The sequence below is a fragment of the Melanerpes formicivorus genome, unplaced genomic scaffold (assembly GCF_026170545.1).
Source record: "Melanerpes formicivorus ecotype bairdi unplaced genomic scaffold, bMelFor1.0.p_v2 SCAF_102, whole genome shotgun sequence".
In the NCBI taxonomy this organism is placed as follows: domain Eukaryota; kingdom Metazoa; phylum Chordata; class Aves; order Piciformes; family Picidae; genus Melanerpes; species Melanerpes formicivorus.
The window spans coordinates 728,400-751,056 of NW_027142454.1; the positions used below are offsets into that span (position 1 = coordinate 728,400).

Below are 22,657 nucleotides of genomic sequence, written 5' to 3' on the forward strand. Positions count from 1 at the left end.
CTCACTCCAAACTCACTATGGTGCTGGAGCAGGTCCAGAGAAGGGCAACCAAGCTGGTGAAGGGTCTGGAGAACAGGGCTGGGGAGGAACAGCTTGAGGGAGCTGGGAGTGTTTAGCCTGGAGAGCAGCAGGCTGAGGGGAGACCCTCTGGCTCTCTACAACTCTCTGAAATACAGCAAGTGACAAGACAAGAGGAAATGGACTCAAGTTGTGCCAGAGGAGGTTTAGATTGGACATGAGGAATAATTTGTTGCTCAAAAGGGTTGCAGGGCTTGGAACAGGCTGCCCAGGGCAGTGGTGGAGTGCCTATCCCTGGAGGGATTTAGAAGCTGTGTAGATGTGGTGCTGAGGGACATGGTTTAACTGTGTACTTGGCAGTGCTGGGTTAATGGTTGGACTTGATTATCTTAAAGGTCTTTTCCAGCCTAAACTCTTCTGTGATTCTATGGAAAGAGGGGGCAGGGGGTGTGCTATGTGTGAGGGTCAATCCCATCTCTCCCTTGCTGAGGAAGCTTCTGCAGGAGCTGAGAGGAGGCAGGGTGGTGGAGGACTCCAGCAGTGTGGGTCATTGGGTGCTGCATGCTATTGAAGACTTTCACTAGGCCTTATCTGGGAGTGTCACCAAGAAACTGGTGCCAAGGGGAAGAGAATGTGAAAGCAGAGAAACTTTCAGTGGGAGATCTGCTTTGCAGTTAAAACCCAACAAACAAAGGGGCAAATGAGGAGTGGTGACAAGGGTTGCTCAGTGGGTCAAAGGGAATTTAACTGGCTTGAGGGCAGACCATGGAAACAGCTGAAAACTGGGCTGGAAAAGGAGCCTAAGCCAGGAAGTGTCTTGAATTACCATGGCAAGGTGCAAAGGGCAGGGACTCTGTAGGTCTGCAGCTGAAGGTCAGCAGCAGCTGGGTGCCCAGCCTGAGCCCCTGCCCTCGCCAGGGCAGTGGCATTGCCCTGCAAGCTCTTGAGATTGAACTCCAGCCTGCGTTCTTGGAAGAGGCATCCACTTGCAATGGAAACACAGTCTGGGATGCACCACATCCTTTGGGAAGCTGTTCCCATGGTTAATGAGTTTACTGCCTAACTGTTACAGCTCCCTGAAGGAGCTGGAATCCTCAGCTGGCAGCCTGCCTGCCCCACTCAGCGCCACTGCGCAGCTCTCTGACTCCCAAGACAAAAGGGACTGCAGGAACCTGCCCGGGGTCAAGCAGGCTGTCCAGGAGAGCCAGGAATCTCAACCTGCTGCCTCCAACCGAGAGGACAGGAGTGAGTCTGGTGAAGCATTTGGCTGTTGATTCATCAGGAGCCCTCTCTGGATGATGCATGCCTTGCTGCTCTGCCCTCAGCAGCTGGTAGGTCACACAGGATTTGAGAAACGGCTCTGGCATGGCGCCAAGAGAGGCTGTGGGATCTCACCAGCAAATTCCAGAGATGATGCGTCATGAAAACCCCAACCCTGCCACCCCTTCCTCTGCATGAGGCTGCTGGGGCTAGTGGGAGCCCTGCATTCAGGGGGAGAGCTTTGGCTGCTCCGGAGCAGCTTTTGCTTGGTGGACATTAGCTGTGAAATCTGTTTGGGAGCCTCCTGCTAGGCAGGGGCGTAAGGGAAGCCTTGCTCCTACCCCCCTGCCTGCCTCCAGCTGCAAGGTGACAACTGAATTGGGAGAAGTCAGCTGTTTCCATGTCTTTCCTTTGGGGACATGGGATCTATTTCCAGTGAGGTGGGACCCTGAGAAGAGGAAGGGCAGCTCTTCTAAGTGGCTGCTGCCAAAGCCGGGAGGCACTGGGAGGCAGCTTTGGCAGCCTCAGGCATTTCAAACCCTTCAGTCAAGCCCTGAAAATAAAACCCCATGGGATAATCTTAGTTTCTTCTCTTGGATGCATACATTTTTGAGTTCTCTGCACCATCCTCTGATTTGTTACTGAGCTTTTTCTGCAGCCACCAGCCTCAAAAGGTTGTAGTTGAGAATAAAAGTGCATCCTTTCATCAGCTGACTTTTTACTGCCTGCTTTCTCCTGGGCTGAATTTCAGATTTTCCATGGCAAATACCTTTCAAGCTTTCAGGGAATTTCCCTCCTTTCCTTTCCCCCTGAATTACTCTCTTTGATCTGCATCCTCTGGCCAGCTCTTCATCTGGGGTGGAGCACTTCAGGGAAGAAGTGGGCTGGAGCACCTGCCCTGTGGGGACAGGCTGAAAGAGTTGGGGCTGTTCGGCCTGGAGAAGAGGCTCCAGGGAAACCTTAGAGCAGCCTTCCAGTACCTGAAGGGCCTCCAGGAGAGCTGGGGAGGGAATGGAATGGAATGGAATACAATACAATACAATACAATTAACCAGGTTGAAAGAGACCTTTGAGATCATTGAGTCCAACCTATCACCCAACACCATCTAATCAACTAAACCATGGCACCAAGCACCCCAGCCAGTCTCTTCCTAAACATCTCCAGGGATGGGGACTCCACCACCTCCCTGGGCAGCCCATCCCAATGGCCAATTTCTCTTTCTATGAAGAACTTCTTCCTAACATCCAGCCTAAACCTCCCCTGGTGCAGCTCCTCTTCTCCAGGCTGAACAACCTCAGTTCCTTCAGCTGCTTCTCACCAGAGCTGTTCTCCGGACCCTCACCAGCTTGGTTGCTCTTCTCTGGACACACTCCAGCCCCTCAATGTCCTTTGTGGAGTGAAGGGCCCAAAGCTGAACCCAGTACTCAAGGTGTGACCTCACCAGTGCTGAATACAATTCCTGCCCTTGTCCTGCTGGCCACATTACTGCTGATCCAGGCCAGGATGCTCTTGACCTTCTTGGCCACCTGAGCACAGTGCTGGCTCATCTTCAGCCAGCTGTCAATCAACACCCCCAGGTCTTTGTCTCCTGGGCAGTTTCCAGCCCCTCTGCCCCAAGCCTGGAGCCTTCATGGGATTGTTGTGACCCAAGTGTCAGACCCAGCCCTTGGCCTTATTGAACCTCACCCCATTGGCCTTGGGCCATCGATCCAGCCTGGCCAGATCCCTCTGCAGATCCTTCCTACCCTCAAGCAGCTCCACCCACCCAGACCAGCTCAGTGTCATCTGCAAACTTCCTGAGGGTGCATTCAGTCCCCTTCGGGCTGCAAAGAGCAGCTTGGGAGTGGCAGCAGCTGCTTCGCCAGCCGTGCTCTCATTCACTCTGAAATCCCTTTAGTGCTGGAACAATTCCATTAGCAGCCCTCCTTCAGTGTGGCATGGAGCAGTTTTTTCTGCTGCTTCCCAACGTGTCCATTCCCTGGTCTGGAGGGCTGCAGTCTGGAGGGCTCGTCAGCAGCAAGGCATTCCCCACGTACCTCGGGGCTGCTCGCAACCGAACTCCCGAACAAAAGATCTGCTGTTAGACAAAGTAGGATGGAGAGGGAGCCTCTGAAGAGAGGAAGAATTTCTCCTCTCTTTGCCAGCAGTCTTTTTTTTTTTCCTTCTTCTTTTCTTCTTCTCCCTCCCCCCCCCTTTTTGTTTCTTCCTAGCTCTTCTTTCTTTGAAGGCTTGGTCCCCGTTTAATCCCTGCCACTGGTTTTAAGGTTGCACGGTGCAACTAACTGCAGTGCTGTTGGTCCTAGCAGCTCTGAATGTTCTGAGACAAATTCCTTTTAAGAGGAAAAATGCTGCCTGCTTGGTCCCAGCCTGGAGCTGTGGTCATTATGGTCTCGTTTGAAACGTCTCAGTGAAGTCAGGGAGAGCTGCAAGTGTTTGGAAGTCAAGTCCCACTGATGTCCATGGCTAAGTGAGGGCATGGGGGTTGCCCTCCAGGTGCTGCAGCCTGTGACCCAAGGAGCTGGAAGTGCTGGAGCACGTCCAGAGAAGGGCCACGAGGATGAACAGAGGGCTGATGCTGCTCTCCTGTGAGGACAGACTGAGAATTGGGGCTATTCAGTGTGAGAAGGCTCTGAGGAGACCTAATTGTGGCCTTCCAGTATCTGAAGGGGGCTACAAGAAAGCTGGGGAGGGACATTTTAGGGTGTCAGGGAATGATAGGACTGGGGGGGTGGGGCAAAAGTAGAAATGGGTAGATTCAGATTGGATGTTAGGAAGTTCTTCCCCAGGAGGGTGGTGAGACACTGGCACAGGTTGCCCAGGGAGGTGCTGGCAGCCTCATGCCTGGAGGTTTTGAAGGCCAGGCTGGATGTGGCTGTGAGCAACCTGCTGTAGTGTGAGGTGTCCCTGCCCATGGCAGGGGGGTTGGAACTGGCTGAGCCTTGAGGTCCCTTCCAACCCTGACAGTTCTGTGATAAATCCATGATCCTTTGGGGTCTGGTTTGTATTGTGTGGCCACCTTGGGCAGAGGAGAGCTGCCGTGGGGGAGCTACTGCAGCTTCCAGCTGGGAAGGGGCAGCTCTCTCAGTGTTTGGCCAGGGCTGCGGTGCTGAGTTCACAGGGGTGTGTAGCGCTGGCTGCAGCCCAAGCCCTGAGCTGCAGGTCCTTACCCATCAGCTGAGCAGCAGGCAGGGCTGGTTCGTGCCGGGTGGGGCTCCTTAACGTCTTCATCCTCTCAGAAGCCCTTTGAATGCTGCAGCTCTTTCAATTAAGCTCCTGTGGAGCTGCAGACACAGATATTGTCCCATTCTTGGCTGGCCCAATGCAAGTGCAGCAGGAGAGGCCACCTCCAAAACAGACTCTGGCCGTGCTCCGGGCTGGAGAGGAGCCAGACCAAGCCCTGGGCTCCACACAATGTCCCACTGGGTTTGTGCTTGCTGGAGCAGTTTTACCAGTACAGCCCCGAGGGCAGCAGCAGTTTTAGTGGTACAGAAGGGGCTTGTCCCTGGCTCTGGGGGCAGGTGGTGGTGCTGGGAGTGCCTTCATCCCACAGCGACAGCCCCCGCACCGTATGGGCTGCTCAGCTCAACCAGCACTAAGGGAGCAGGGGATGATTAGTTTCAAGAGGAGGAGGAGGCTGAAGGGAGACCTCCTTGTTGCCTGCAACTACCTGCAAGAATGTTGTAGAGAGGCTGGTGCTGGTCTCTTCTCCCAGGTGATTAGTGATAGAAGGAGAGGGAAACTGCCTCAAGCTGCCACTGGGTATGTTTAGACTGGACATTAGGAAGAAGTTTCTCACAGAAAGAGAGGTCAGGCACTGGAACATGCTGTCCAGAGGGGTGGTGTGCCCTGGCTGTGTTTGAAGTGGTTTGGATGTGATGCTTGGGGATATGGTTTAGAGTAGGGGTCTGGGTTGGACTTGGTGGTCCTGGGGGTCTTTTCCAGCCTGAATGTCTCAGTGTGATCTCTGTGTGACTTTGTTGACAATCACCCTGTAGCAATTCTTGTCTTGGAGGCCCCAAGGAAAATATTTTCCTTTCTCTGGCCGTTAGGAAGCAAGTTCTCCATGGCAGCACTCCCTTCACAAAGGGTTTGGTCCTGAGCAGGAAACTCTATGCCGTTCCCTAATGAGCCCTTCCTGCTGATAAGAGGACCTGCAGGTCAGGGGCTGTCCTAAGCCAGCCAGCTGCCTGAGAACTGGTCTGCTTCTTGATGAGCATGTCCTCCAGAGCCTTGAACATGAGACCCTGCCCCAGGCTTTTTGACCAGGCCCTGCAGAGAGGTGGGAACGGACCTGGGTGCTGTGAGGTGGGGCCTGCTTGAGGAAAGGCCAGCTCCAGCTGAGCTGGTGCACCCATGTGAGTGCTGCTGCTCTCTGCTCTTCCTGAGCCCAAGCAGTCCATCTCTGCCCTGCTCAGCAGGTTGCCTTTTGGTCTACATGGAGACCCAGCTCTGGTTTTACTCCTGGAAGAACAATATCCAGCTGCGCAGCTGTCCTGTGTTTGCAGCTGGGTGGTTCCCCACTTTGGGGAGCACCCTGGAGATCAAGGTGGTGCCACCTTTAAGCTGTCCTGCTTTGGAGCAAGGCAGCCCTGGGGTCTGTTTTTCCAGCCCTGCATTTTGATGTTTGTAGGATCACAGGATGTTAGGGGTTGGAAGGGACCTTGGAAGAGCATCGAGTCCAGCCCCCTTGCCGTAGCAGGACTGTAGAATGTAGCACAGGTTGTATAGGAACACATCCAGATGGGTCTTGAAAGTCTCCAGAGGAGGAGACCACAACCTCTCTGGGCAGCCTGCTCCAGTGCTCTGTGACCCTCGCAGTGAAGAAGTTCCTCCTCACGTTGAGGTGGAACCTCCTGTGCTGGAGTTTCCATCTATTGCCCCTTGGCCTATCCCAGGGTGCAACTGAGCAGAGCCTGACCCCTCCCTCTTGACCCCCAACCCTCAGATATTGATAGGCATTTATTAAAACCCCTCTCAGTCTTCTCTTCTCCAGACTAAACAGCCCCAGGGCTCTCAGCCTCTCTTCATACAGCACATGCTCCAGTCCCTTCAGCATCTTGGTAGCTCTCTGTTGGACTCTCTCCAGCAGATCCCTGACCTTCTTGAACTGGGGAGCCCAGAACTGAATGCAATATTCCAGGTGAGGTCTCACCAGGGGAGAGTAGAGAGGGAGGAGAACCTCCCTTGATCTGCTGGACACACTCCTCCTAGTGCACCCCAGGATCTCATTGGCCTTCTTGACTCCCTGGGCACATTGCTGTCCCATGGAGAACTTCCTGGCCACCAGGACTCCCAGGTCCCTCTCCACAGGGCTGCCCTCCAGCAGATCACCTCCCAACCTGTACTGGTGCAGTTTATTGTTCATAGAATGAATGGAATGGAATGGAATGGAATGGAATGGAATGGAATGGAATGGAATGGAATAGAATAGAATAGAATAGAATAGAATAGAATAGAATAGAATAGAATAGAATAGAATAGAATAGAATAGAATAGAATAGAATAGAATAGAATAGAATAGAATAGAATAGAATAGAATCAATAAGGTTGGAAGAGACCTCAAAGATCATCAAGTCCAACCTGCCACCCAGCACCTCATGACTACTAAACCATGGCTCCAAGTGCCACATCCAATTCCCTCTTCAACACCTCCAGGGTTGGTGACTCCACCACCTCCCTGGACAGCACATTCCAATGGCCAACAGCTCTCTCTGGGAAGAACTTTCTCCTCACCTCCAGCCTAAACCTCCCCTGGTGCAGATTGAGACTGTGTCCTCTTGTTCTGGTGCTGCTTGCCTGGGAGAAGAGACCAACCCCCTCCTGGCTACAACCTCCCTTCAGGGAGTTGTAGAGAGCCTGAGCCTCCTCTTCTCCAGGCTGAGCAACCCCAGCCCTTCTCTGGACACCTTCCAGCACCTCAACATCTTTCCTAAACTGAGGGGCTGAGAACTGGACACAGGACTTAAGGTGTGGCCTAACCAGTGCAGTGTACAGGGGCAGAATGACCTCCCTGCTCCTGCTGGCCACACTGTTCCTGATGCAGGCCAGGATGCCATTAATCCAGCAGGGCCAGTTTGGGTGCAACTTCACCAGTTGTGCAATGCTGCTTTGCTCTGGTGGAGCATTCCTCACCCTCAGGAGGGAAATGAGTGCTGCAGAACCTGTTTCTGCACACTGAAACCTTTGTGGCAGGAGGTGAAAGGGGCTCGTGGGGCACCGCACCGCAAGGTGCTGGCAGAGATCCCAGTTAGTGACTTCTGGTACACCCTCATCTCATACCTCTTCATCAGGAGATAGTTCATCATGATTTGCATGATGGGAAGGAAGCAGGGAAGTCATTGTGCCCCTGTACTCAGCACTGCTTAGGCCACACCTTGAGCCTAAAGAGCCTAAAGAGATTGGATGAGGCACTTGGCCATGGTTTAGTTGATTAGATGGTGTTGGGTGATAGGTTGGACTTGATGATCTTGAAGGTCTCTTCCAGCCTGGTTTATTCTGCATTCTGCTGCTTGCTCCCAGCCTCTCCAGACCCTTTTCCTTGAGAGAGGAGTGAAAATTCCAGCTGGGAGGAAAAGTGGCACACAGCAGGATGGGAGGCAAGGTGCCATCTGCTCCTCGAGGTCAGGCTGGTCTGGCTGGACGGAGCAGATGGCAGCAGAACAATGGTGCCCAGCACTGCCAGCTTGAAGAAACCTTCCCCAGAATGAGGACCTGTCGTGGGTTAACACCTGTTCTGAAAACAAAGGGGGGAGGGCTTGCGAGCGCTTTGCCCTCCTTGCAGGGCATTTTGCCCCTAGGAAGCTGAGTCTGTTCCACTCCCCCCTCCCTGCCCAGCTAGGGTATAAAAAGCAGGGCATTGCAGCTATCAGGTCTCCTTTGGGCTCCTGCCTCTCCTGGATGAGAGCTACTGTGGCTGCTTTCCTGCTCCTCTGCCATGCAAGAGATCCCTGCTGCCTCCATGCCTCTTCAGAGAGAGACTGGTTTTGTATTATTCTTTTTTGTCCCCCTCCCATCCATCCTTGTGCCTTGCCCTTGTGAACCATACCAGTTATTGTTATATATATATTTATATTGTTTAAAGAAAACTCTTCACCTCTCTACTTCCAAGCCAACTCCAAAATCATTGCTTGGTGGATTTGCTCCTTCCTTTCCTTCCCCTCTCTACTGGGAGGGAGGAGGGGGGAAGTAGGGGAGAGATTCTCAGCCTTGCCCCCATCTGAGCTCTTAACTCACAGTTAAGGCTTAAACCACCACAGGACCTTCAAACCAACCAGCTCTTTCCATCCCTCACCCCACATAACCAGCCCAGGGCAGAATAATCTCCTAGGCTAAGCACATGTGCATTTCTGCTTTTGTTTTCCCACTTGGCATTGTTTCCTGAGCAGGCACTGGGATGGATGTGGCCAGCAGCCCAGCTCTGTCTCAGCCCTGCCTGTCACAACAGGTATTTAAGAAAGCAAATGAGAAAGCCTCCCTGAAGGCAAACAAACAAACACTGAAACAGCCAGGTGGAGAAAACAGAAAGCTGAGGGAGGAGGAAATGAAGATAAAAGCAGGGTGGATGCTGCTGGAGGGCTGGCAGGGTGGTGGTGATGCTGTTTGGATGGAGTGAACCCGGGACGGGCTGGCAAGGGAGGACTGCCTGATTGCCACTGCTTGGCCAGGGCAGCAGAGGCTGAGGAGCTGGCTGCCAGCTCAGTGGTGCCTGGCCATATGCTCTGCTCACTGAGCTGGTGGCAGATGCCCTGAGGCGTGGATGCACGGAGCCAAAGAACCTGCCTGGAAAGCTGTGGGAGCAGCAAGGATTTCTGAGACAGGGTTAGAAACTTGTGTCTTTATGGTGAGGTTTGTAAAGCACTGTGGAAGGGCAGCCAAGACTGGGGCAAATCCCATTTGGAGGTGCCATAGGGCATGATGGAGCAGAGGGCTACATCCAGAGGCAGCAAGAGATCCAAACACGCTGCTGGAATGGAATTATCCTGCTTGTGATCCTGCCAACAGACTGAGGCAAGCAGGACTGCATCCAGCTCTGGAGTCCTCAGTACAGGAGAGACATAGACCCATTGAGAGTGGGGCCAGAGGAGGCCACAGCAACAGTGGGAAGGCTGGAAGCCCTCTGCTGTGAGGCCAGGCTGAGAGAGTTGGGGTTGTTCAGCCTGAAGGAGGCTCCATGCAGCCTGCTGGCTCTACAACACCCTGCAAGGATGTAGGAACGACGTAGGGGTTGGCCTCTTCTCCCAAGGAACAAGGGATAGGACAAGAAGAAATGGGATGGCATTCAACAAGTCCAAGTGCCAGGTGCTGCACTTTGGCCATGGCAACCCCATGCAGAGCTCCAGGCTGGGATCGGAGTGGCTGAGAGCTGCCAAACAGAGAGGGACCTGGGGGTGCTGATTGACAGCCGCCTGAATATGAGCCAGCAGTGTGCCCAGGTGGCCAAGAGGGCCAATGGCATCCTGGCCTGCATTAGGAATAGTGTGGCCAGCAGGAGCAGGGAAGTCATTGTGCCCCTGGACTCTGCATTGGTTAGGCCACACCTTGAGTCCTGTGTCCAGTTCTGGGCCCCTCAGTTTAAGAAGGACATTGAGACTCTTGAAGGTGTCCAGAGAAGGGCAACAAGGCTGGGGAGAGGCCTTGAGCACAGCCCTGTGAGGAGAGGCTGAGGGAGCTGGGATTGTTTAGCCTGGAGAAGAGAAGGCTCAGGGGTGACCTCTTTGCTCTCTACAACTACCTGAAAGGTGGTTGTAGCCAGGAAGGGGTTGGTCTCTTCTCCCAGGCAACCAGCACCAGAACAAGAGGACACAGTCTCAAGCTGTGCCAGGGGAGGTTTAGACTCAAGGTGAGGAGAAAGTTCTTCACCGAGCGAGTCGTTCGTCATTGGGATGTGCTGCCCAGGGAGGTGGTGGAGTCCCCATCCCTGGAGGCGTTCAAGAGGAGATTGGACGTGGCACTTGGTGCCATGGTCTAGTCATGAGGTCTGTGTTGATAGGTTGGACTCGATGATCTTTGAGGTCTCTTCCAACCTTAGTGATACTGTGATAGGGGAGGTTTGTGGCAGGGGAGGTTTAGGTTGGACATGAGGAACAATTTCTTCCCCAAAATGGTTGTCAAGCCTTGGAACAGGCTGCCCAGGACAGTGGTGGAGCCCCCATCCTTGGATGGACTGAAAAGCCCTGGGATGTGGTGTTGAGGGACACAGTTTAGGCTGGAGGTTAGGAGAAAGTTCTTCACAGAGAGTTGTTGGCCATTGGGATGTGCTGCCCAGGGAGGTGGTGGAGTCCCCATCCCTGGAGGTGTTCAAGAGGGGATTGGATGTGGCACTACCAACCAATACCCCTAGGTCCCTTTCCACCTGTCCACTCTCCAGCCACTCTGTCCCCAGCCTTTAGCAGAGCTGGCACAGGGGCCAGCATCCAGGTGTGTGCCCAGGTTCTCCTCCTGCAGTCTCTCTCAGGTGCCTGTGCCTGTTGTTTGAAGGGAGGGCAGCAAGTCAGGCCATCCCTGGTGGGCAGGAATCTTCCACTTCTGTTAAAACAAGAGGGATTTACTGGCTGCATCAACTCCCCAGCTATGGTTGGTGTCTGTGAGAACTATTTCCTACCCTTGAGGAAATTACTCAATTTTGCAGCAGCTGGTGGCAGGAACAGATACTGCTGTTGACAAAACCTTGTGCTCTTCCCTCTGCTGGGTGGCACTTTCTCACCTGTGTCCTTGCCATTGGGGTGAGAGGAGCAGAGCTGCCATTGCTGTGCTGCAAGTGAATATCAGAGGCTGCAGTGGGAAGGGGAGGTGGGCAGCAGGGGGGCTGAGGAGAGCCAGGGCTTGATGGTGACCATGGGACTTTCAGGGCTGCATGGGATGAGGTGCCACCTTTCTGCCCTCAGAGACATTTACTCACCAATGTCCTACTCTACAGAATCCCAGCATGGTGAGGGTTGGAAGGGACCTCTGGAGATCACTCAGTCCAAACCCCCTGCTCAAACAGGGCACCCACAGCAGCTTGCCCAGGATCACAATGGAAGCTTTGGAAGCTCTCCAGAGCAGGAGGCTCCACAACCTCTCTGGGCATCCTGCTCCAGGCCTCTAGCACCCTCACACCATAGCAAGCAGGAGGGTGATAGAAGGTGGATGGAGCAGCAGTGCAGGTTCTGCAGTCTGCACACTGCCCCAGAGGCAGTAGGCACAGAGCAGCAGAGGGTTTATGGTGTCCAAGAGTGGAGGTCGAGCTGGGGACGCTGCTGGCTCCTTGGCCAGCACATGAGTAGGTGTCCTTTGGGCACATCATTGGAGTTGGACAACAGAAATAGCCCTGATGGTCCTTGCCTGCTTCTGACCATCAGCTTTGGCCAGCTGGTGCTGGTTCAGCTGCTGTGTTGTGTCCATGGGTATTTCTCTAGGACAGGAGGTACTGCCCTGGGGTCACTCCAACAGCTGCAGGCATCACAGAATCACAGAACCACAGAAACATTCAGGTTGGAAGAGACCCTCAGGATCACCCAGTCCAACCCAGAACCCTACTCTACAAGGGTCACCTCTGAACCATAGCCCCAAGCACCACATCCAAACCACCTTTAGACACAGCCAGGGTTGGGGACTCCATCACCTCCCTGGGCAGCACATTCCAGTGCCTGAGCTCTCTTTCTGTGAAAAACTTCTTCCTAATGTCCAGTGTAAACCTACCCAGTGGCAGCTTGGGGCTGTTTCCCTCTTGTTCTATCACTAATCACCTGGGAGAAGAGACCAGCACCAGCCTCTCCACAACCTCCTTTCAGCACTGTAGGCAGCAGTGAGGTCACAGAGAGGCTGATCCACGAAGCCACGCAAGATCTGCCGTGCCGAGGGCAAACGGGAGGAACATCCCGGAAGGGCCAGTGCAAAGCTCTGCCTTTGGGGAGCAGCAGCCATCTGCAGGGCTGAAGGAAGGAAACAACGTGCTTGGCAGTGGTGAAGCAGCCAGGGGCCTCGCTGAATCACAGGCTCACTGTGAGTCAGGGCCGTGACACGGCTGTGACAAAGGCACATGTCAGCAGAGGCCCCGGGAGGAGCTGCTTGCCCCAGCAGGCAGCTGAAGTATTCTTCCTGCTCCTGGTGCTGGTAAAGCCACAGCCAGAGCCATTCCTCTCCTGTTTTGGATGCTGTTTTGGAGGAAGATGAGGGCCAAGAGCAGAGAGTCTGGGGAGAGCGGTGAGAGAGGTCAGAGGGCTGGAAGTGGTGAGGAATGAGCAAGGACCCAGGATTGTTTAGTCTAGGAAGGAGCAGGCTGAGCAAGGAATGGGGTATGAAAAAGCTTTCAAAGACATGAAAAGCTGCTGTGAAAAGTGAGGGAATGATCTGTTCTTAGGAGTTCCTAGGGATAAGATAAGGAGTCATGGGCTGAGCAAGGAAATTTAGTCATGGGGGAAAACTTGCCTAAGTGAAAGGCTGATGGAGTACTGAAACCAGCAGTGTGTGTGGACTCAGGGGAGACCTTCTTGCTGTCTCCAACTCCCTGAAGGGAGGTTGTAGCCAGGAGGGGGTTGGTCTCTTCTCCAAGGCAACCAGCACCAGAACAAAAGGACACAATCTCAAGCTGTGCCAGGGGAGGTTTAGGCTGGTGGTGAGGCGAAAGTCCGTCCCAGAGAGAGCTGTTGGCCCTTGGGATGTGCTGCCCAGGGGGGTGGTGGAGTCCCCATCCCTGGAGGTGTTCAAGAGGGGATTGGATGTGGCACTTGGAGCCATGGTTTAGTAGTCATGAGGTGTTGGGTGACAGGTTGGACTTGATGATCCTTGAGGTCTCTTCCAACCTTATTGATTCTATGATTCTGTGATCTGTAGCAGGAGGCCTTCACAGCACTCTCAGAGTCCTAGAATCCCAGCATGGTGTGGGATGGAAGGCACCTCTGGAGATCATCCAACAGGAGCACCCACAGCAGCTTGCCCAGGATCACAATGGCCAGGTGGCTTTGGAAGCTCTCCAGAGAAGGAAACTCCACAGCCTCTCTGGGCAGCCTGCTCCAGGCCTCCAGCACCCTCACACCAATGAAGTTTCTCCTCCTGCTCAAATGGAACCTCCTGGCTTCCAGTTTGTGCCCATTGCCCCTTGTCCTGTCCCTGGGCACCACTGAGGAGAGTCTGGCCCCAACCTCTTTCCACTCACCCTCTAAGCTCTAGCTGAGCATTGCTCAGATCCCCTCTGGGGCTGCTCTTCTCCAGGCTCAACAGCCCCAGGGCTCTCAGCCTTTCCTCCCCACAGAGATGCTCCAGGCCTCATCTCTGGGTGGGTGGGGGAGGAACTCAGCTTCCTTTGGCTATGAGACCTTTGCAACCCTGTTTCCCTCTTGCACAGAGATGGTTTTATAAGGCCTCTGATGAAGTCTGTCCCTCTGGAAGCAGGCACAGGTTTCCCACATGCTGCCAGCCTTTGTATTACACAGCAGGGATTAGCCATGACAGTGCCACCTTCTTGCTGGTCTAGCTGCAGACCTCCAAGGTCCTGCTCAGGCTGCAGGCTCACACTAGAAGTTCAGGGCAGGAGTACAGAGCATATCCAGCTGCGGTGGGACAGGACTGGAGCCCTTGGTTTGCTGTTTGTACCTCTGTGTGAACCTGTTGGGTGATGAACAGGCATGGTCCTTGTCCTGAAGACACTAGGTGAGTGCAGGAGAACCCCCTCCACAAGTCAGAGCTCTTCTTTGCTGGTTCAGAGGCTGATTTGAGCTGTCCTTGTTCACCCTGGAGAGTCAGAGCCTGCCTTTGTGTCCTAAATAGGCGACTGTCCTGATTCTCATCCCCAGGATCCATTATGTCTCAGCAAATTACTTTCTCCCTTTTAAATGCCTTGGTGATTAAAGATGCCACAGCAGATACCCTTAATGAGTACAAAAAGGGTACTAATTCCTCTTGTTGGCACCCAATGCAATTAATCAGGCCCCTTTGCTTGCCTTTTAAACAGATGAGGCATTTAAGGCCAAGCAAGTTTTTAATTGGACTTTAATGTCTCTCATTTACTTCAGCTTGGCACCAGCGTAGGAATTCCCACCCCCAGGTTTGGATTTACTCAGGATGATGAAAGGCTCAGTGCAGAGGGAGGACTCAGCAGCAGACTCAGACATGTCCTCCAGCCCCTGCCTGGCTCTGTCTCGTTGCTTGGTCCTGCTGCAAACAGCACAGAGTTGTCCAGGCAGGAGCAGAGCCAGGTCATGCAGCCCAGGGCCTGCCTCCAGCATGGAGCTGACACCAGACCCTAGCAGTATTTTTGGAGTAGCCATCAACAGGAGGGTGCAGCACAGCCTGCCCTGTTTCATCAGATTCCCTTGCCTTGAGGGGTGCTTGACCTCCAAGTATCTTTGTGGCCCTCTGGAAGCCCTTGGTGAAGATCCATGTTCGTCACCTAGATTCTGTAGCTTCAATTGTATTGTATCTTGGGGAATTGTATCTTGGAAGGCATGTTCCTGAGATCCATGGCCAGGAGGAGAGGAGACCTTGAGCACTGTTGCAGCTGGATGTGTCCATGTAAACATTGCTCATTTACACCAGGAATTCCCAAGGGAGAAAAAATGTGTGGCAAGCAACCTTCACCTAGCCTGCAGCCTTCTGCTGTGAAGCCAGCACCTCCTCTGCTTCCACCTCTGGCCACCAAGCATCCTGCCTTTGGTTCCCTTCCCCCCTGTGTATCCCCGACTGTGCTTTGGGGATGGCAGTTGCCTGTCAGCATGTCCCAGGCTGTTTCATGCAGGGACATGCAGCCCAGCCTGTCCCTACTCAGCTCTTCCCCACTGGCAGCTGTAAAGCTGTCAGTCCTGGCATGTGCCAAGCTGCCTGGGAGCCTGCTCATCACTCTATGGGGCAGGCCTTCCCCTAGTGCCCAGGAGAGATTTGACACAGCTTCCAAGTGGCTTTTCCAGCTGTGTGCTGGCTCTTTTGTAGAGTCAGGCCTGTCATAGAATCATAGAATTGTCAGGGTTGGAAGAGCCCTCTGAGATCACTGAGTCTCCAACCATCAACCCAACACCACCTTGGCCATCAAACCATGTTCCCAGGTGCTGTGGCTGCACATTTCTTGGACCAAGGATGGTGACTCCACCACCTCCCTGGGCAGCTCCCACCCACAGAAGAGTTGGCAGACGGAGGAGAGCTCTGTCAGTGCCCTTAGACATGGCTCTTAGCTCATCAGGGTTCTTTGGCCCCAAAAGCATTTAGGAGACACCTAGAAAAAAGAAAGGACAACCCCCTCCATTTCTACCTCCTCCTCCTGCTTCAGAAGGAGGCAAAATTGTAAGAGTGGGAAGTTCAGTGTGCTCACAGCAATGTGTTCATGAATATCTTGTGTTGATGTAACCCCCTTCAGCCTGCCAGGCTGGGGGCGGAGGACATGGCCAGCTGGGGCAGCCATAGCCCTTCTCTGAAACTGTTTCCCAGTCCAGAGCATCTTTAAGTCCTGTGCTAAAAGCCAAGGCCTCCCAGTGCAGCAGCAGGAACCACCATGTACCAGGCTCTGCCATCCAGGGTACCCCACTGGGCTTGCTTGCCCAATATTTGGGTTGGGTTTGCTTTGTTGCCATGTCTCCTCTCCTTCCACTCCCTCACCACCTGAACATGCTCCTGCAGGGCCTGGTGGTTGTGCAAAGTGGTGTATTCCTGGACACCCAGATGTGGAAATGGAATCTCTCCAGTTTTATCTCATGCTGAGAACATCTCTGCACATTCTGCCCCCTGGCACCACCTCCCTGCTCCCTGCAGATAAGGATGCTTGGAGCCATCATGTCTTTAAAAGTGAGAGAGGACTTGGGGGTGAGCAAGGATCAGGGGTTTATTGCATGGTCATGGTGTGAGGGCTGTGGACCTCTTGATGAGACCTTCAGGGATGAAGGTGAACAAAAGAGCGTCCATCTTGCTCTGTGTCCTCTCAGGGTGCAATGTGTAGGCTGTCAGCACCTGCTCCAGCTGTGGGCAGGGACTGAGAGAACCCAGAGGGCCATGCTCTAGGACATTCCTGGCAGTATGAGGAGGGGCAGGCAGCTTGCCAAGATGCCCTTAATCTAAGGTTTGTAGCCCAATTATGTTAGCACCCAAAGAAGGGCAATGAAACTGGTGAAGGAGCTAGGGCACAGATCTTGTGAGGAGCAGCTGAAGGAGCTGGGGTTGTTCAGCCTGGAGAAGAGGAGGCTGAGGGGAGACCTCACTGCTCTGTACAGCTCCCTGAGAGGAGGCTGGAGTGAGCTGAGGGTTGGTCTTATCTCCCAAGTAACAAGCAACAGGACAAGAGGAAATGGCCTCAAGCTGCATCAGGGGAGGTTTGGGTTGGGTATTAGGAAAAAGTTCCTCACTGCAAGAGTGGTCAGGCATGGGACCAGGCTGTCCAGGGCAGTGGTGGAGTCACCCTGGAGGTGTTAAAAAAAAGCCCCAACATGTAGATGTGGTTCTGACAGACCTGGATTCTGTGGTTCAGTGGTGCCCTGGCAGTGCTGGGTCAACAGCTGGACTTGATGATCCTGGAGGTCCTTTCCAGCCCTCATGCTTCTATGGTGATCTTGGAGGTCCTTTCCAGCCTTCATGCTTCTATGGTGATCTTGGAGGTCCTTTCCAGCCCTCATGCTTCTATGGTGATCTTGGAGGTCCTTTCCAGCCCTCATGCTTCTATGGTGATCTTGGAGGTCCTTTCCAGCCTTCATGCTTCTGTGATGATCCTGGAGGTCCTTTCCAGCCCTCATGCTTCTGTGATGCTCTTGGAGGTCCTTTCCAGCCCTCATGCTCTGTGGTGATCTTGGAGGTCCTTTCCAGCCTTCATGCTTCTGTGATGATCTTGGAGGTTCTTTCCAGCCTTTGTGCTTCTATGCTTCTCTATTTAGGTCAGGAAGGTGCAAGCCCAAGTGACCAGGGCCAGCCGTTCTCACGTTGAGGCTCTTCTGGCTGAGGCTTACAAGGATGTCATTTTCTTTGATTTAATTCCATATAAAGCTGCAGAATTATTTCCCTTTGGAGGCTTGCAAAGGATGGAAGCATAAACCAGGCTAATGATCCGACAAGAACAGCTTTGGCTGCCTTCCCAAGCAAGGCTACCCCTGGGGTAGGGCTCTGCTGGGAGAGAGCTGATGGAGAGCAATCTGCCATGCTCACCTGGCTGCCTTCCTTGGGCTCCCCCCCACCAGCCCACACCCCTCCCTCAGCCCCCACCTCGCCTCCCCAAATTCCTCCATCTCTCAGGAACGAGAATCATTTCCTCTCAGGCTTCTTGCAGAGGCAAAGGCCCTGCAGACCTGAAATTATCTCTGGAATGTGTGTAAACACCCAGCTCAATGAGATGCTGTTTGTCCCCCTCTCCTGGGGGGGAGGTTGGGAAGGGGCTAAAAGCAGTTTGGTTTATGGGTTCCTAGCCTTGAGAATTGTCTTCTCTGAAGGTGACCTGCCTGACCCCAGTCCTTCTGTGTGCATTTCCCAGCATAAGAGGCAAATTCAGGGGCCCCACCACATAGATGAGGGGGGGGGGGTGAGGATTTAGGTCTTCTAAGAGGGAGATGAAAGAGCAAGGTGGTCCTGCTGCTGAAGCTGGGAAGTGGTGTGGGAGTGCAGTGCCTGTGTGCTGGGGCTCCATGTGTCCTGTGATGGTGCAAGGAATGAGATTTAAGTGATCTTTGGACAGAAAAACTTTGCAGTCAGGAGAAGGGAGGGGGGAGAGGGGAGTGGTGTTGCATGTGGTTCTGGTGCCCTCATCATCAAAGAGCTTTGAAGTCATAGTCAGAAAATGGTTTGGATTGGAAGGGACCTTCAAGATCATCCAGTTCCAACCCACCCTGCCATGGGCAGGGACACCTCCTACCAGCCCAGGCTGCTCAAGGCCTCATCCAGCCTGGCCTGGAACACCTCCAGGCAGCGGGCAGCCACAGCCTCCCTGGGCAACCTGTGCCAGGCTCTCCCCACCCTCACTGGAAAGAATTTCTTCCTAATCTCCAGTCTCAATCTGCCCTCCTTCAGCTTCAATGTAAATGGGGGGACAAAACCTTACAAATTATGTGTAGGCTGAGACAGCCTCCATTGAAATGAGAGGCACAAAGAGCTCCGTTTGTCACAAAGCTAACTGAGGTGTAAGTTGGTTATGGTATTACTGATGAGCCCTGCCTGTTGCACCAGAGTACTCATGGGTTTAGCATCTGCAGCAGCAACCAGAACCCAAACCCAGGCAAAACCAAGCTGCAGCCAGAACCTAAAGCCAGGCAAATCCAAGCTGCAGCCAGAACCTAAAGCCAGGCAAATCCAAGCTGCAGCCAGAACCCAAAGCCAGGCAAAACCAAGCTGCAGCCAGAACCTAAAGCCAGGCAAATCCAAGCTGCAACCAGAACCCAAAGCCAGGCAAATCCAAGCTGCAACCAGAACCCAAAGCCAGGCAAAACCAAGCTGCAACCAGAACCCAGAGCCAGGCAAATCCAAGCTGCAGCCAGAACCTAAAGCCAGGCAAAACCAAGCTGCAGCCAGAACCCAAAGCCAGGCAAATCCAAGCTGCAGCCAGAACCTAAAGCCAGGCAAAACCAAGCTGCAGCCAGAACCTAAAGCCAGGCAAATCCAAGCTGTAGCCAGAACCTAAAGCCAGGCAAATCCAAGCTGCAGCCAGAACCCAAAGCCAGGCAAAACCAAGCTGCAGCCAGAACCTAAAGCCAGGCAAATCCAAGCTGCAACCAGAACCCAAAGCCAGGCAAATCCAAGCTGCAGCCAGAACCCAAAGCCAGGCAGAACCAAGCTGCAACCAGAACCCAAAGCCAGGAAAAACCAAGCTGCAACCAGAACCCAAAGCCAGGCAGAACCAAGCTGCAACCAGAACCCAAAGCCAGGCAAATCCAAGCTGCAGCCAGAACCTAAAGCCGGCAAAACCAAGCTGCAGCCAGAACCCAAAGCCAGGCAAATCCAAGCTGCAGCCAGAACCTAAAGCCAGGCAAAACCAAGCTGCAGCCAGAACCCAAAGCCAGGCAAATCCAAGCTGCAGCCAGAACCCAAAGCCAGGCAAATCCAAGCTGCAACCAGAACCTAAAGCCAGGCAAAACCAAGCTGCAGCCAGAACCTAAAGCCAGGCAAATCCAAGCTGCAGCCAGAACCTAAAGCCAGGCAAATCCAAGCTGCAGCCAGAACCCAAAGCCAGGCAAAACCAAGCTGCAGCCAGAACCTAAAGCCAGGCAAATCCAAGCTGCAACCAGAACCCAAAGCCAGGCAAATCCAAGCTGCAGCCAGTCAGGTTGGCTCCAAGGAAATGGTTAACTCCTGGATGTGTTGTCAGCACTGCTGGTGACGCACTCAGGCTGGAGCCCTTCCAGAAAACACCACTTTAAACTGCAGACAAAGAAGCAGGCTTAGCACTGGAGGTGATCAGTGGAATGGCTTGGCCTGGTGTATACAAGGGGTCAAAGCAGATGATTTAATGATCCCTTTTGGCCTGCAAGCTTTCTACTCCCTGCATAAGATGAATGAAAAAGCCCTTTCATTGAAAGCAAGCACTTGAGTTGTGTGTGATGAGCTCCAAGGGGAAGCAGCAGAGTGGGATCTGCTGCCTGCATGCTGCCCCAGAGTTAGTGGCCATCTGCTCAGGGGAGGTGGCTCACCACTGCTCTTGTGTGTGACATGTGGTCAGCTCTGGCCTTAACCGCGAACTGATGTTGTCTCCCCGCCTTTGAGTAACATTTGCTCCCTTATCTCCCATCAGGGTGAAGAGGCCAAGTGGTATGAGCAGCCTCCTGGGCAAGATTAACTCCAAAAAGCAGAAGATGAGCACACTGGAGAAGTCTAAACTGGACTGGGAGAACTTCAAGGAGGAGGAGGGGATTGTGGAGGAGCTGGCGATCCATAACCGAGGCAAAGATGGGTAAGAGAGACTGCACCTAGTAGGAGTTGAGCATATCCCACCACTTCCCCTATGTGTAGGAACAGCTTTGCTTACTGCAGGGAGTTCAGCACACCCATGGGATTGCTCCAAAATTTCTCCTAGGCATACCTAAACCCAGTAGCTGTGCTGGTGTCACAGGTAAGTCTGGCTGGGGTCAGCCTCTTCTCCCAAGTGCCAAGTGATAGGACAAGAGGGAATGGCCTGAAATGGTTCCAGGGGAGGGTTGGGTTGGAGATAAAGAAAAATTTATTTGCTGCAAGAGTGCTCAGGGATTGGCAGAGGCTGCCCAGGGAGGTGGTGGAGTCCCAATCCCTGGAGGTGTTCAAGAAATGTGTGGCTATGGCACTGTGGGCCATGGTTTGATGGCGATGGTGGGGTTGGGTTGCTGGTTGGACCTGATGATCTTAGAGATCTTTTCCAACCCAAACAATTCTGTGATTCTAAGGCTGACAGCACTTACTGCTCTGTGCTACAACCTTGAGAGTTCTTCAAGTGCAGCTAAAGTGGGGCCTGGCTGTGCTTCAAGTGCAGCTAAGGTAGAGCCTGGCTGTGCTTTGTCTTCTCTCCTGCCAGTGGCACATGCAGAATGACCTGGTCTGAGTATCACACAGAGTAGCACAGTATGGTGGGGGTTGGAAGGGACCTCTGGAGATCAAGGAGTCCAAACCCCTGCCAAGGCAGTGTCACCTAGAGAAGGTCACACAGGAACACAGTCAGGGTGGTTTTGAACCTCTCCAGAGATGGAGACTCCACCTCCTCTCTGGGCAGCCTGCTCCAGGGCTCCATTACCTTTAAATGAAACAAGTTCCAACTGCCTTTGCCCTCTTTGGTTTTCTGTAGTCTCAGACTGGGAGGTAAGGGTTGTTTTTTTGTTGTTCTTCAAATGACACATTCCAGCTGCCTCTGCCCTCCCTCCTCCTGCCTCAAAATGCACACAGAGGTGGAACAGCTGGAGAGGTGCATTAAAGATTACGGCAGTGCTGGGCAGCGCTTGGGTTCCTGTGTGACCTTCTCTAGATGACCCTGCCTTGGCAGGGGAGGGGGGGTTGGACTGGGTGATCTCCAGAGGTCCCTTCCAACCCCTAGCATGCTGTGATTCTGTGTGCATCAAGCAGCCTCCACTCCAGTGAGGTTAAGGGAAGGATCGTAAAAGCAAATGGCGAGGCCATAAATAAAACTGAAAGTTAATAACAGGCACCACGGGGAGGGATAATGGGATCAGAAGTGGTGTTTCTACTGCAAGTGCTTTGCTAAGCTCTGGGACAGCTCATAAACTGGATTTTTGTTGGAAGCTGTCCTTTTTTTGCCCTGTGGGGGGAAAAAAAAGGCTCAAGGACCTTCTGCGTTCCAGCAGGCTGGATGCTGTGGTTCCGGGCGGTGGCTTGTAAGGGCAAGGTTTTCCCAGGCTGGCCTTGCAGCCTCCCATAACACCCCTCCTCCAGCAGGTCTGTCCTGATCTACTGGTCTGTTCTGGACCTGAAGTAAGTAGAAAGATTCCTTAGGAGCGCTGGAGGGGGACAGGGTGTTGCTATGAGACCCTAGATGCAAGGAGATTGACATCCCATGCAGGTGTGGCAGAGCAGCTCGTCACCCATGGCAAATATCACCAGTTAGAGCCCTGTAGGTGAGGCTCTCCAGGGAAATGTCCCATTCCAGGAGTCTAGAGGCTGCCTGACCAACCTGATCTCCTTCTATGATCAGGTGACCCACCTGGTGGATGTGGGGCAGGCTGTGGATGTGGTCTATCTGGACTTCAGCAAGGCCTTTGACACTGTCCCCCACAGCAAACTGCTGGCCAAGCTGTGTTGGGTTAGGAACTGGCTGGAGGGCCAAGCCCAGAGAGTGGTGGTGAATGGTGCCACATCCAGCTGGCAGCCAGGCACCAGTGGTGTGCCCCAGGGATCAGTGCTGGGCCCTGTGCTCTTTAACATCTTTATTGATGATCTGGATGAGGGCATTGAGTCCATCATCAGTAAATTTGCAGCTGACACCAAGCTGGGGGCAGGAGTTGATCTGCTGGAGGGCACAGAGGCTCTGCAGAGGGACCTCGACAGGCTGGGCAGATGGGCAGAGGCCAAGGGCAGGAGATTGAACACATCCAAGTGCCAGGTTCTGAACATTGGCCACAACAACCCCATGCAGTGCTACAGGCTGGGGTCACAGTGGCTGAGAGCAGCCAGGCAGAGAGGAACCTGGGGGTACTGGTTGATGGTAGGCTGAACATGAGCCAGCAGTGTGCCCAGGCAGCCAGGAGGGCCAATGGTGTCCTGGCCTGCATTAGGAACAGTGTGGCCAGCAGGAGCAGGGAGGTCGTTCTGCCCCTGGACTCAGCACTGGTTAGGCCACACCTTGAGTCCTGTGTCCAGTTCTGGGCCCCTCAGTTTAGGAAAGAGGTTGAGCTGCTGGAAGGTGTCCAGAGAAGGGCAATGAAGTTGGTGAGGGGTCTGGAGCACAGCCCTGTGAGGAGAGGCTGAGGGAGCTGGGGCTGCTTAGCCTGGAGAAGAGGAGACTCAGGGGTGACCTTATTGCTCTCT

The 22,657-nt window shown here is 53.6% G+C and overlaps 1 protein-coding gene across 1 annotated transcript in view; it reads left to right on the forward strand.

Annotated features, from left to right (window-relative positions):
• The window catches only part of CFDP1 (craniofacial development protein 1), a 92,405-nt gene that overhangs the window by 64,008 nt on the left and 5,740 nt on the right, over positions 1–22,657 (forward strand). Inside the window, exon 6 of the mRNA XM_068166616.1 lies at positions 19,944–20,102. Coding sequence (XP_068022717.1) covers positions 19,944–20,102 — 159 coding nt within the window. The remainder of the gene's footprint in view (positions 1–19,943; positions 20,103–22,657) is intronic.